Source organism: Drosophila miranda, chromosome XL (assembly GCF_003369915.1).
Source record: "Drosophila miranda strain MSH22 chromosome XL, D.miranda_PacBio2.1, whole genome shotgun sequence".
NCBI lineage: Eukaryota > Metazoa > Arthropoda > Insecta > Diptera > Drosophilidae > Drosophila > Drosophila miranda.
In genome coordinates, this window is record NC_046673.1 from 2,342,651 (window position 1) to 2,358,204 (window position 15,554).

Sequence of the window (15,554 nt, forward strand, 5' to 3'; positions counted from 1 at the left end):
TTGCGCACTTTGGTATTTTTTAGTGCCAATTGCTCAGTGTTTTGAATACATACATTTTCCATTCTGCTCGCAAGTAAAGTTCATCCGCCAGACCGAAATTAAAAATTTTAACGTGTAAAATCTATGATATTTCTTGTGTTTTATGAATCAATTAGGGCAAACGGAACTGAAAAATTATCGAGTAGGTAAGTGAGAGTTGCGAAACGCAGTGAAAATGCCGAAATAACGCTGAAAACTGTCGGTAAAACAGACCAACGCCCTAGTGCTGTGCTTCCTACCTCAGCTCTAGCTCTTCTACCTTTTCAGAAGAGAGTGGCAGAAAGTAGAAGCAGCAGAGTATAAAAAAAGTATCTCAGATATTGAAATGTGGGCCAGATCAGAGTGGACTAAACTAACCAATTACTAATGCGGACATAAATGTGCTCTACCATACAAGCTCTGTGCATATAATATATAGTGGTTAGACCGTGCGCATACATACATAATAAAAACATCATCGATTAAAATTGCCTGCTCTACCGCCACCGCGCCGCTGGTGCTGTAGCTGCTTCTGCTGCCGTTGATGACATCATTCGGCATTTGGTTTTTGGGTAGAGCGAGCGCGTACAAGTCCCACAGTGGTGTGGTGTGGTTCGCTTGTCTCATTACTGCCCTCCTAATCGAATTGGACGTGAGTGTGTGTCGAGTGGCGGACGGATTCGTTTTATTTTTATGTTTTTTCCCCCCATCCTCGAGTGTCTCAATGGGCAAATGTATAAGAAGTTTGTTCAAAAACGGTAAATTAATGCAGTGACTGAAACTGGAAATCGAATCAAAACAAAACTAAGAAACAGTGAGAAAGTGATCGGCGATCGCCGAAAGAGCATAAAGAACACCCGGGAGCATACACAAAGTAAAATAATAAGCAGAACCAGAAACATAAGAAGAAGAGCCTTAAGTAACATTTGCGTCAGTTGGTGATAAAATAAAATATCAGGCAATCGCCTAATCGGAGATACACTCACTCAGTCATACATGTGTACATATGTATGTATGTATGTATGTATATATGTGTATATATGAATACACACACATGTGTATGTTTATGATTCGTACAGAAATACAACTCTAGGAAAGAGCGTTTTCCTTCCTCATAGATACGCTTGCACTTTGAAATACAGTTACGTGCACACAATCACGCACTCACACACATGCACAGCTATACGCCCCATGTAAAAATAAGAACTCCTTCGTCGCCGTCGCCGCTGCCTTTCCCTTTCCCGTGCAAGAGGTCACGAGTTGAAGTTTCTTTTTGTAAGAAAGAGAGAAAACCACTGGCAATAATGGGTGAAAACAGTGTGGCGGTGGCTGCACTTGCTCTTTGCTAAGATAGTTCGTGTGGGTGTGTGCGAGTGTGATGTTCTGGCCCACCTTGTTTATGACAAATCAGCGGCTATCACTCTCTTGTACAGTTGTAAACACACAAACACACGAACATACATAGAAGGCTGTGGCACGTACATGGGAATTCATGGCCCCCAGGTGCCCATGCCGTATAAAGAGGGGAGCCCAGCAACTGCAAAACCAAATAATGTAACTTGTTCAAAAAATGCAAAGGAACAACAAATATTGTGATACTGTGATCCCCAACCCCACCCCAATAAACTGGTTTCTCCATAGAAGCAACTGAAACCGAAACAAAAACAGAAAAAACACACAACTTTGACTTTGGTGGTGGTTTGCATTGGGCCTGAATTGAGCTGAACTCTTGGCCTGCTTAATTGAACTCGGGAGTTGCACAACCACTCCACAACTCCTCCACGCCCCGCACGCACTCTCTCTCTATGACGGCTCTCGAGAGGCAGACAGCTCTCTCTCTCTCGCGCCAGCCTTCACAAAAATGATGAGTGAGTGAATGATGAACTCATAATAAGATCACTTATAAATTGTGCGCCAGGCAATCATAATTAAACATCGCAAGATGGATAGACAGACGGAGACAGCAATATTGATAGAGAGAGAGAGAGAGAGTCACAAAATAAGAGAGAGTGCATTTTGAGTTAAGGAAACCAACCCTGGCTGAGCTACTACTCCCACCCCCACCCGCTGGCACTGGTGCACCACCTTCAGATATACAACAAATACAATATAAATACTCTCCCGTTTCGACTCTCTCTCTCTTTCTCTTCCATTGTGCGTGAGAGGGCTCGCTCGCTCTTTCTTTCGTTAGCTCATTCGCTGTTGTTTTTGCGTTGCGGCAAGATTTAAGCTTCGTTTTATTAAAAATATTACGTAATAGATAGAAGCCACTTTTGCGTGTGTGAGTATGGAAGTGAAACATGCATGCAAATGTACGTGGCTCTCGGTGCTTGTGTTAGTGTGCTGATTTTCTATTGTTTGTTTTAACAAGCTTTTCTCTTTCTGTTGCTGTTTTTGTTGTTGTTGTTGTTGTTGGTGTCGCAAAATTAGTACAAATGAAATCAGCAGTAACTACGGTGGCGACTGTGGCAGAGCTTTGACTGAAGCTCTCATAATTGTGGAGAGGCCAGAGTAGGGCAGAGCGAGAAAACCAAAAGCCGGAGTAGAGCCTAAGCCAGACCAGAGCAGAGACCCACTGCCAAATCAGTTCCAAAGCAGTTTCAAAGCAGTGCCAGAGCAGATATACAGTTGTGTATGTATTGTGTTGCTGGAGGAATGACCCGCATCTAGCACCTGTACTGTGCTGTGCTGTAAATGTAAATGCGAATAAAGGTCAAAGGACATTATCACAGGCACCAACCCACATACGCTAACAAAAAAACAAACAAATAAGCACACACATATGTATGTACATAGTAACCGGTTGTATATACATACATATCTATGTACCGTATTTTTGCATCATTCTCGCTTGACCTAGGTCCGCGTCGAAATCAAAATCAAAATCGAAATGAAAACTGCAGTCGGCTCAAACTGAAATGTGAAAGCAGGAGAAAGTGCCAAGTAAAAATGTACTGTAGTAGACCGAGAGGCAGTTAAACATATGAACATACTATGTATTTTCATTGCATCCAAAGTTCGAGCCCAACATTCGAGCATAACCCATTTCGTTTAGTTAGCAGGTCTCTGGCACAAGTGCGAAAATACTGTCGCTGCTGTGGTGGAGGATAGTGCGAATGAATGATGGCCGACAGCGTGAACGGTTAATCACTTGGAGAGTTGAAGCCCAGCTTTTTTGTGGCATGGGGATTTTGGGGAGCGAACGCTTCTTTCGTGCAACTGATTTCTCGTGTAGAGATGGGTCAGTGTGTAGCGGCTCTGAGCTTTGCAGTGTGAATGGGCCATCATTTGTTTTCTCCACATACTGCGAAATGGCTCTGAAATGCACATTTTGAGCCATATACATATTCATGTACTCCGGGTATTCAGTATGAATAGGTCACAATGTCGGCAGTCCTGTGCTGTGTAGAGATATGTATGTACATAGAAGTTCGCTTGGTTAGCCGTAGTGTAACATAAGAGGTAGCCCCCCGCTCATTCGTGTTTTGTAGAGATGAAATTGTGAATGTGTGAACGCTTTTTGGTGGGAATGGTATCTATTGTACAGTAGAGAGTTGTGTACAGATGGAAACAGCGGACAGTGTGAACGCTTTTGGGAGGGGGAAAGCAGTGCACAATCATGGATGTACTATATTCTGTACTCAATCTGGGTTTTGTTTTCGATAGCTCTTTTTGTGAATTGAATTTCCTGCAATTTCATCAAATGTTTCTCCAGGAGGGGATACGGCTGGTGTGGGGATGGGCATGGGGATGGGGATGGGCATGGGCATGGGTTGTGCCGCCCGTTGAACAAAGAGAGAGAGAGCCTCACACTCGCACTCTGCTTGTCTTTTGGGGATGGGGGTGCCAGTGTGTGATGTAATCGCGTTAACTATGAGTATTTCTGAGTATGTCCGAGTGATAGAGAGAGTGAGAGAGATACAGTGAGAGAGAGAGAGGTACAGTTGCGATCGGACTTGTTGGTTGACCCAGACGACCCTGCGCATGACGTCACCTCTATGAATCATCCATACACAAGTTGTCCAACTGATTTTTCCACTGTTTTCCCAATGCTTACCTTACCTTACCTTTCCTTTCCTTTCATTTCGTTTTCTTTGCAGTGATTCTCCTCTAAAGGCAACAAATTCGGTTCTGGACTAGGATAAAAAACGAGCGACTTGACGCCGACAAAGGAAGGAGGAAGGAGCAGAGCAGAGCAGAACACAACTTAAACGAAACAGTGAGAGGAACAGAACCAAAAGTGTGGAAACTGTAGAAGTTTCAAATAAGCAAATATGACGACGGACATCTCAATTGTTCGATGGGACCCCAGTCAGGGGCCTGGCAACGAATATATCGACGAATACGAATACGATGGTGGCAACAGCAGCTCCCGACTGTTCGAACGGAGCCGCATCAAGGCCCTCGCCGAGGAGCGGGAGAGCGTACAGAAGAAGACCTTCACCAAGTGGGTCAATTCGCATCTGTGCCGTGTGAACTGCCGCATCGCCGACCTCTATGTGGACATGCGGGATGGCAAGCATCTGATTAAGCTGCTCGAGGTCCTGTCCGGCGAGCGTCTGCCCAAGCCCACCAAGGGCAAGATGAGGATCCATTGTCTGGAGAATGTGGACAAGGCCCTACAGTTTCTGAGGGAACAGCGTGTGCACCTCGAGAACATTGGCTCCCACGACATTGTCGACGGGAATGCATCCCTCAATCTGGGCCTCATCTGGACCATTATCTTGCGCTTCCAAGTGAGTCCTTCTATCCTTTCTTCTACAAATGTAGTACTAATATTAAGATCAGTAACGCCCATACATTTCAATGGTTGTGTGCAGCGCCACCACCGTCCTTCCTCCACCACGATAACAAAATAATTATATCCTCTTCTATATTCAAATTCACATTTAAGGATGTCCCTTAAGTTGGCGACGAGCTTCGCCAAAAAGTCTCCTAGTATTCTAGAAATGTCAGAATGAGACAGCCCAGACAACGTGAGATTACGTGTCCTCGCCTGCATTCAAATCTGAGTCGTCCGCTGACGCCTAATGGCGCCGATAAGCGCTCTCTTGTGGCTCTTCAACAAAATTTGAAGAGAGCCTGGAACCCCCTTTGAAAAGCCACGCCGCTAAAGTCATGTACCATTGAAATGTGGGCGTTACTCATCTTCCTATTGTATTTATATTGTTTTTGCTTCTACCTTCTACCTTCCTTCAACCCGTTCGGACGTTCTGCTGTCACTGACACACATTTCCCGCACTGCATCGAATATGTAACTGTTACCGTCTCTCCCTTCCGCACAAAACAGATTCAAGATATCACCATCGAGGAGGTGGACAACAAGGAGACCAAATCGGCCAAGGACGCCCTGCTGCTGTGGTGCCAGATGAAGACCGCCGGGTACCAGAACGTGAATGTGAGGAACTTCACAACATCGTGGCGCGACGGACTCGCGTTCAATGCCATCATCCACAAACACCGTCCAGATCTGGTGCAGTTCGAGAAGCTGTCAAAGACGAATGCCATACACAACCTGAATAACGCGTTCGATGTGGCCGAAGACAAGCTGGGCCTGGCCAAGCTGCTCGACGCCGAGGACGTGTTCGTGGAGCATCCCGACGAGAAGTCGATCATCACGTACGTGGTCACGTACTACCACTACTTCAGCAAGCTGAAGCAGGAGACGGTGCAGGGCAAGCGCATCGGCAAGGTGGTGGGCATCGCCATGGAGAACGACAAGATGATCAACGACTATGAGCACTTTACCAGCGACCTGCTCAAGTGGATCGAGACGACCATCACGTCGCTTGGCGAGCGCGAGTTCGAGAACTCCCTTGTGGGGGTGCAGGGCCAGTTGGCGCAGTTCTCCAACTACCGCACCATCGAGAAACCGCCCAAGTTCGTGGAGAAGGGCAACCTGGAAGTGCTGCTCTTCACTTTGCAGTCGAAGATGCGCGCCAACAACCAGAAGCCCTACACCCCGAAGGAGGGCAAGATGATATCGGACATCAACAAGGCCTGGGAGCGGCTCGAGAAGGCCGAACATGAGCGGGAGCTGGCCCTGCGCGAGGAGCTGATCCGGCAGGAGAAGCTCGAGCAGCTGGCCGCCCGCTTCGACCGCAAGGCCTCTATGAGGGAGACGTGGCTGTCGGAGAACCAGCGCCTGGTCAGCCAGGACAACTTTGGCTTCGATCTGGCAGCCGTCGAGGCGGCGGCCAAGAAGCACGAGGCCATCGAAACGGACATCTTTGCGTACGAGGAGCGCGTCCAGGCCGTGGTGGCCGTCTGCGATGAGCTCGAGTCGGAGCGTTATCATGACGTGAAGCGCATTCTGCTGCGCAAGGACAACGTTATGCGGCTCTGGACGTATCTGCTGGAGCTGTTGCGCGCACGCCGCATGCGCCTGGAGATCTCGTTGCAGCTGCAGCAGAACTTCCAGGAGATGCTCTACATCCTGGACAACATGGAGGAGATCAAGCAGCTTCTGATGACCGACGACTACGGCAAGCATCTGATGGGCGTCGAGGATCTGCTGCAGAAGCATTCGTTGGTCGAGGCTGACATCAATATACTGGGGGAGCGGGTCAAGGTTGTCGTTCAGAATTCGCAGAAGTTCCTCAGCGACGACCCGGAGTCGTACAAGCCCTGCGACCCCGAGATCATCGTCAGCCGCGTCCAGCAGCTGGAGGATGCCTACGCGGAGCTGGTGCGCTTGGCCGTCGAGCGCCGCAGCCGGCTGGAGGAGAGCCGCAAGCTCTGGCAGTTCTACTGGGACACCGCCGACGAAGAGAACTGGATCAAGGAGAAGGAGCAGATCGTCTCCACCGACGAGATCGGGCACGATCTGACCACCGTCAATCTGTTGCTGAGCAAGCACAAGGCCCTCGAGTCGGAGATCACCTCGCACGATCCCCAGCTGCAGAACGTGGCCAAGATCGGTGCGGAGCTGATCACCGAGGGCCACTTTGGGGCCGATCGCATCAAGGACCGCCTCAAGGAGATACTCTCCAAGTGGGATCACCTGCTCGACCTCACCAAGTACCGCCGCCAGCGGCTGGAGAATGCCGTCGAGTACTTCCAGCTGTTCGCCGATGCAGACGATGTCGACAACTGGATGCTGGACACGCTGAGGATCGTGTCCAGCGAGGATGTGGGCCGCGACGAGGCCAACGTGCAGTCGCTGCTGAAGAAGCACAAGGACGTCGCCGACGAGCTGAAGAACTACGCGGAGGTGATCGATGCCCTGCACAAGCAGGCCGACAGCCTCAAGCTGAACGAGGCGGAGAAGGCGAACGTAGACAAGCGGCTCGAGGCGATCGACAGCCGCTACAAGGAGCTCACGGAGCTGGCGAAGCTGCGCAAGCAGCGTCTCCTCGACGCCCTCAGCCTGTACAAGCTGATGTCGGAGGCCGATGGGGTGGAGCAGTGGATTAAGGAAAAGACCAAGATGCTCGACACCATGGTGCCCGGCAAGGACATCGAGGATGTGGAGATCATGAAACACCGCTTCGAGGGCTTCGACAAGGAAATGAACGCCAATGCCTCCAGAGTGGCAGTGGTCAATCAGTTGGCCCGCCAGCTGCTCCACGTGGAGCACCCGAACTCGGACGAGATCCTCGAGCGGCAAAACCATCTCAACCAGGAGTGGTCGACGCTGCGCGAGAAAGCCGAGGCGAAGATGGACGACCTCAAGTCCGCCCATGGTGTACAGACCTTCTACATCGAGTGCCGCGAGACGATCTCGTGGATCGAGGACAAGAAGCGCATCCTCACCGAAACGGACAGCCTGGAGATGGACCTGACAGGCGTGATGACACTGCAGCGACGGCTCAGCGGCATGGACCGCGACCTGGCCGCCATCCAGGCCAAGCTGTCGAGCCTGGAGCGCGAGGCCAGCAGCATCGAGGACGAGCACCCCGAGGAGGCGCAGATCATCCGCGAGAGGATAGCCCAGATCGAGCTGATCTGGGAGCAGCTGACACAGATGCTGAAGGAGCGCGACTCGAAGCTGGAGGAGGCCGGCGATCTGCATCGCTTCCTGCGGGATCTCGATCACTTCCAGACGTGGCTGACCAAGACCCAGACGGACGTGGCCTCCGAGGACACGCCCACGTCGCTGCCCGAGGCCGAAAAACTGTTGAATCAGCACCAGTCAATCCGCGAAGAGATCGACAACTACACGGAGGATTACAAGAACATGATGGAGTACGGAGAGCGGCTGACCTCCGAGGGCAGCACCTCCGACGATCCGCAGTACATGTTCCTACGGGAGCGTTTGAACGCCCTCAAGGACGGCTGGGAGGAGCTGCATCAGATGTGGGAGAACCGGCAGGTGCTGCTCTCGCAAAGCCTCGACCAGCAGCTCTTCAATCGCGATGCCCGCCAGACGGAGGTGCTGCTCAGCCAGCAGGAGCACTTCCTCAGCAAGGACGACACGCCCGTCAACCTGGAGCAGGCGGAGAACCAGCTGAAGCGGCACGAGGCCTTCCTCACCACCATGGAGGCGAACGACGACAAGATCAACACGCTGCTGCAGGTGGCCGACACCCTCGTGGAGAAGGAGCACTTCGATGCGGACAAGATTGGCAAGCGGGCAGAGAACATTACCGGTCGGCGGGACGATAACCGACAGCGGGCTCTCGATCAGCACGAGAAGCTGAAGAATCAGGTGAAGCTTCACGAGTTCCTGCAGGATCTCGAGGAGCTGGCTGAGTGGGTGCAGGAGAAGTATGCGACGTCGCAGGACGAGACGTACAGGAGCGCTAAGACGATCCACTCCAAGTGGACGCGCCACCAGGCGTTTGAGGCGGAAATCGCCGCCAACAAGGAGCGCCTGTTCGAGGCCGAGAAGTCAGCCCAGGAACTGTCCAGCGAGAAGCCTGAGTTCAAGGACGTGATCGAACCGAAGCTGAAGGAACTAGCCAAGCAATTTGACGATCTCGAGGTGCACACCAAGGAGAAGGGCGCCATGCTGTTTGACGCGAACCGCGAGGTGCTCGTCCAGCAGACCTGCGACGACATCGACTCGTACATCACCGACCTGGAGAAGCAAATTGTCAGCGGCGACACGGCCAACGACCTCACATCCGTCAACATCCTCATGCAGAAGCAGCAGGTCATCCAGACCCAGATGGCGGTCAAGGCCCGCCAGGTGGAGGAGATCGACAAGCAAACGGAGTACCTGCAGAAGACCGTGCCCGAGGAGCAGATCGAGCCAATTGTCGTGAAGAAGACCGCGGTGCTAGAGCGCTTCGAGAAGATCAAGGCACCGCTGATGGAGCGCCAGAAGCAGCTGGAGAAGAAGAAGGAGGCCTTCCAATTTTGTCGCGATGTCGAAGACGAGAAGCTCTGGATCGACGAGAAGCTGCCGGTGGCCAATTCCAACGACTACGGCAACTCGCTGTTCAATGTCCATGTCCTGAAGAAGAAGAACCAGTCGCTGGCCACGGAGATCGACAACCACGAGCCGCGCATCAACGCGATCTGCAACAATGGGCGGAAACTGATCGACGAGGGGCATGAGGACGCCAAGAAGTTCGAGGCCTTGATCAGCGACCTCACCCAGAAGTGGCAGGAGCTGAAGGACGCCATCGAGAACCGCAAGAAGCATCTGCTGGAGTCGGAGAAGGTGCAGCAGTACTTCTTCGACGCGCAGGAGGCCGAGTCGTGGATGAGTGAGCAGGAGCTGTACATGATGGTCGAGGATCGTGGCAAGGACGAGATCAGCGCCCAGAACCTGATGAAGAAGCACGAGAACCTGGAGCAGTCCGTCGAGGACTACGCCAACACCATCCGGCAGTTGGGCGAGGTGGCCCGCCAGTTCAGCGGCGACGACATCTCCAGCGGCGACGCAGTCGCCGTCAAGCAATCGCAGCTGGATAAGCTCTACGCCGGACTGAAGGACCTGGCCGGCGAGCGACGTGCCCGCCTCAACGAAGCCCTGCAGCTGTTCATGCTCAGCCGGGAGGTCGATGACCTGGAGCAGTGGATCACCGACCGCGAGGTGGTGGCCGGCTCCCAGGAGCTGGGCCAGGACTTCGACCACGTCACCCTGCTGTCGGAGCGCTTCAATGAGTTTGCCCGCGACACGGAGGCCGTCGGTGGGGAGAGGGTGGCCAAGGTGAATGGCATCGCAGACAACCTCATCCAGGCAGGCCATTCGGACTCGGCTACCATCGCCGAGTGGAAGGACAACCTAAACGAGTCGTGGCAGGATCTGCTGGAGCTGATCGAGACCCGCACCCAGATGCTGGCCGCCTCGAGGGAACTGCACAAATTCTTCCACGACTGCAAGGATGTGCTGGGCCGCATCCTCGAGAAGCAACACGGCGTCTCCGATGAGCTGGGACGCGACGCCGGCTCGGTGTCGACGCTACAGCGCAAGCACTACAACTTCCTGCAGGACCTGACCACACTCTACTCGCAGGTGCAGCAGATCCAGGAGGAGTCCGCCAAGCTGCAGGACGCATATGCCGGCGACAAGGCCAAGGAGATCACCAACCGGGAGCAGGAGGTGCTCAACGCCTGGGACAACCTGCAGGCCATGTGCGACGCGCGCAAACAGAAGCTGGCCGACACCGGCGATCTCTTCCGCTTCTTCAATATGGTGCGCATCCTCATGATCTGGATGGAGGATCTCGTCCGCCAGATGAACACATCCGAGAAGCCGCGCGACGTCTCCGGCGTCGAGCTGCTGATGAACAACCATCAAAGCTTGAAGGCCGAGATCGACACACGCGAGGACAACTTCGCTGCCTGCATATCGCTGGGCAAGGAGCTGCTCACCCGCAATCACTACGCCTCCGCGGACATCAAGGATCGCCTACACCAGCTGAGCAACAGCCGGAACGCCCTCCTCCGACGCTGGGAGGAGCGCTGGGAGAATCTCCAGTTGAGTAAGTAAACCCTTGTCCTTAATTTGCTTTGCACCTACTAATCTACTAATCTGTGTGATTTTCCAGTACTGGAGGTGTACCAGTTTGCCAGAGATGCTGCCGTGGCCGAGGCTTGGCTCATTGCCCAGGAGCCTTACCTGCTCTCCTCAGAGCTCGGCCACACAATCGACGAGGTGGAGAACCTGATCAAGAAGCACGAGGCATTCGAGAAATCGGCCGCCGCCCAAGAAGAGCGCTTCAGTGCACTTGAGCGGTTGACAACGGTGAGTGGTTAGGGCCCCGTTAAAGCCCGTGCCTGAATCAATCTAACCCAATTTAATCAAATCATTATGTGTATCCACAGTTTGAGCTTAAGGAAATGAAGAGGCGCCAGGAGTTGGCCGAGGAGGCTGAACGACAGAAGATCAAGGAGGAGCAGGAGGCTAAGGCCGCCTCTGAGGCAGCGGAGCAGGCCAAACGTGAGGCTGAGAGGCGGGATGATGTCGATGTTGGCATTTCTCACGATGATGCAGGTATGAAAACGTTTTTCCCTTCTCCTTTTCTACTTCTATTCCCCATGTATCCCATGTATCCCATGTATCCCATGTATCCCATGTATCCCATGCATCCCATCAATCCCCGTCTCGATCCGCATCCAATAATCTGAGAATACAAAATATAACAAAATGCCTACCCTATCATACATAGATTGAAATCAAGATCAAGATCAAGATTGTTCGATAACCAAAGACAATTTATATCTAAACGTTCTATATCATTCACTCATGCTTACTAAACAATAAAAATATGCATTAAATATCGCTACGGATTAACCCAACCAACTAACACAAAACCAAATGAAGCCGCCAAAGATACGGCCGTCGAAATCGAGCGCGCTGTCGAGATACAAACAGGTACAAAAACATTATCTCAAGAGCCATAGCATGCTTATTATTTTGCGTATATTTTCCGAGTAGCTTGAATATTGAATCTTTTGACTCCATTCTCATTGCGTATGCATACTCGTATGTTTGTGTGTTCAACCTGGATCAATAATTGCGCTCAACTTTGACTAACTGAAGGCTTTTATTCTCTGCTCCCCAGAACGAGGCGCCACACCAGCTGCTGGCGAGGGCCAGGAGGGCTATGTGACACGAAAGCATGAGTGGGAGTCGACTACCAAGAAGGCCTCCAACCGATCCTGGGACAAGGTGAGTGATATCAACTCTTGCCATTCCCCCTTGCAGTGCGTTTACAATCTTAAAATTGCGTCTCAAGGTTTACATGGCTGCCCGGAGCGGACGAATTTCGTTCTTCAAGGATCAGAAGGGTTGCAAGAGTAACCCCGAATTGACCTTCCGCGGCGAGCCTAGCTATGATCTGCAGGGAGCTGCCGTCGAAATTGCCAGTGATTACACCAAGAAGAAGCATGTACTGCGTGTCAAGTGAGTAGCCATTACCCAATCGATCCATCCACTGATCGTACGATGCTAATTCCTTGGCTTTGCCCTTTGCCTTCTCTCTCTCCCTCTCGACTGCAGGCTGGCCAGCGGAGCTGAGTTCTTACTGCAGGCCCACGACGATAGCGAGATGTCCCAGTGGGTGACCTCCCTGAAAGCCCAGAGCGATTCGGCAGCTGTGGCGGCCAGCAGATCCCAGACTCTGCCAGCCACCTCTCAAAAGGACGAACCAAAGCGCAGATCGTTTTTTACTTTAAAGAAAAAGTAAATCCATGCATAGGAAAGAGCAGCTAATTAAAACAAAACAAAAAACGGAAAATAACACAAACAAAAAGAATGATAAAGAAAAAGAAAAGAAAGAAACAAATATATATATTTTTTTTCATATATTTAAACTTATTTCGTAAAGAGACAAACAAAATCTGGCAAGAGACGAAGGAGCAAACGTAAACCATTATTATGCTTATCAAATTTGCACGATAAATACTGCTATTATGATTAAACGTATGTATCTTATTTATTTAAACAAATACAAAGTAATATAAAGATAAAAAAAACGACAAAAAACAAAACAAAAAACCATTTGAGGAAACCAACTCGTGTATGCATTTCAATGTATTCGATAAATAAACGAAATATTCCTTTAAAGTACACCAATTGCCACGGCATTTATGCATTTGTTTCTGCCGTTTGCAGTATTTGAGTACCTTATGTTCTCTTAAATGTCTGCATCCTGGTATTAGAGACGTTCGAAATATGAGACTTGGTTTTCTGATCCACCGGTTCGCTACAAATGCAAATCGCAATCGGATGACTCTTTGAACCGGAATGAAAAATGAACCGGCTCCGGTGTGTGCATTTATTTTATTTCGGAAAACCCATATGGGCCATATGGGAAAACTAATCGCATAACTGAAATAATTAGTTTTTAAGCATATTCCTTGGCGTGCCAGGGGCCTCGCCAGGGGCGCTACCGGAAGAGGGAGAGAAGTGGATCGCATTTTGGCAATCTAGTACAAACATTTTCTCGTTCTATATGATTCTGTAAAACTTTGAAACAGCTTTGGACAAAAGGTTGGTTGCTGTTGTTCTTATAGTCTCTAAGAACCAGGCGAAAACAAGCCGGACGGACAGACTTGCCTATATCGACTCGTCTGTTGATGCATATCAAAACTATATACATATACATTATGGGGCTGGAAACGCTTCCATCTGGAATCTACAACGATTATATTCCAAACGAATTTGCTGGATTGGATCCCATGTCTTCGGCTCTGGCGTTCGTTATGAGTGTGTGAGTATGAATAAGAAGCCCTGCAGTCCCAGAAGTGAGCGATGGAGTTGATGCCGGCCAAGCCGAACTCGTTTTATACCCGATACTTAAAAAGAGTATAGGGGCGTATTGGATTTGTGCGGAGACTGGACGTGTGTAACGTCCAGAAGGAATCGTTTCCGACCCCCTAAAGTATATATATTCTTGATCAGCATCAATAGCCGAGTCGATTGAGCCCTGTCTGTCTGTCCGTCCGTCCGTCCGTCCGTCCGTCCGTCCCCTTCAGCGCCTAGTGCTCAAAGACTATAAGAGCTAGAGCAACGAAATTTTATATCCGGACTTCTGTGATATGTCACTGTTACAATAATATTTCAAAACTTTGCCCCGCCCACTTCCGCCTCCACAAAGAGCGAAAATCTGTGGCATCCACAATTTCGACGATACGAGAAAACTAAAAACGCAGAATCGTAGAAGATGACTATATCTTTTAGAGTGCAAAATCTGAACCAGATCGTATAATTATTATAGCCAGAATCAAGAAAACAATTTCATTCTTTCTCGCTCTGTCTCTCTCTAACACACAGGTTTCATGGTCGGTTTTGCCAATTGCAAAATATGAGTTCAAGGATCTCAGAACCTACATATAAGAGCCAGAGCAACCAAATTTGGTATCCACACTCCTGTGATATCGGACCTTGACCATTTTGTCTCAAAATTTCGCCACACCCCCTTCCGCCCCCGCAAAGGACAAAAGTCAGGGACATCCACAAATCTCAGAGACTATTAAGGCTAGAGCAACCAAATCTGGTATCCGCACTCCTTTTAGATCTCACTATAAAACGTATATCTCAAAATTTCGCCCCACCCCCTTCCGCCCCCACAAAGGACGAAAATCTGTTGCATGCACAATATTGCAGATTCGAGAAAACTAAAAACGCAGAATCATAGAGAATGACCATCTCTATCCGGTTGCTGAATCTGGATCAGATCAGATAATTTTTATAGCCAAAAGCAAGAAATCAATTTGCAGTGGCTACGCAGCGCCCGACGTCACGTTCAGACTGATTTTCTGTCTCTCTCGCACGCACGCTTTGTCGTGTCGTTTAATATTAGCGGCGTCTGCCGTTCCCCCTCGTTTTAACTAGGATAGGCATAGCATAGCGAACGCATAAAGCGATAATTCAGGATAATACGGGTGATAATTACACCACTAACAACAACAAAATATTGCAGATACAAAAACTGGAGTACAATTTGTACGTACAAACTATTGCTGAGAAAAAAGGAAACAAATACATACACTTCTTAGAACATACATATGTACGCATAACTTGCATTATGGAAGTAGCTGATTGGTACACAACAGCCCAAGTTTGCGCCAATGATGCCCAATGTTGGCAGGAAAAAACCCCCACTTTTGAAATGTGGAGTTGTTTTGTCGGTATCCATTTATAAATATAAATAGAGCTATTGGTTTTTATACCCGACACTCAAACAGAGTATAGGGGTATATTCGATTTTTTGAAGTATACATATATGTACATACATACATACATACATATATTGTTGACCAGCAACAATAGACGACTCGATAGAGCCAAGTCCATCTGTCCGTCCGTCTGTCCGTCTTGTTTAACTCCTAGTTCTCAGAGACAATAAGAGCTCAAGCAACCAAGTTCTGAGTGTAGGCTCCTGTGATACCACACTGAATCAAGTTTGTTTCATAATTTTGCTACGCCCGCTTCCGACCCCACAAACGACGCAAATCTGGCATCCACACTTTTGAAATTAATAAAAAAAAGCCAAAAAAACAGAATCATTGCAAATTTCGGATTATTATTATTATTATATTATATTATATTATATTATAGTCAGAGGAAAACAATGAAAACACACTCTACCTGGCCTGGTTTGGTGTACGCTCTATGGCGAAGGGAAGCCATGCTG

The 15,554-nt window shown here is 49.7% G+C and overlaps 1 protein-coding gene across 5 annotated transcripts; it reads left to right on the forward strand.

Annotated features, from left to right (window-relative positions):
- Positions 1–49: 49 nt before the first annotated feature.
- Positions 50–12,991, forward strand: LOC108152912 (spectrin beta chain). Of its 5 annotated transcripts, none has more exons than XM_017282588.2 (9): positions 51–185; positions 4,119–4,754; positions 5,309–10,895; positions 10,962–11,158; positions 11,239–11,407; positions 11,738–11,788; positions 11,979–12,085; positions 12,153–12,319; positions 12,416–12,991. In XM_017282588.2, the coding sequence occupies exons 2-9, from the start codon at positions 4,293–4,295 to the stop codon at positions 12,600–12,602; spliced, it is 6,927 nt and encodes a 2,308-aa protein (XP_017138077.1). In that variant the 5' UTR covers positions 51–185; positions 4,119–4,292; the 3' UTR covers positions 12,603–12,991. The 5 variants fall into 5 exon arrangements, with proteins under 5 accessions (XP_017138111.1, XP_017138077.1, XP_017138085.1 ...); XM_017282596.2 differs by having other exon boundaries at positions 51–181; XM_017282604.2 differs by lacking the exon at positions 51–185 and adding an exon at positions 695–776.
- The last annotated feature ends 2,563 nt before the right edge of the window (positions 12,992–15,554 follow it).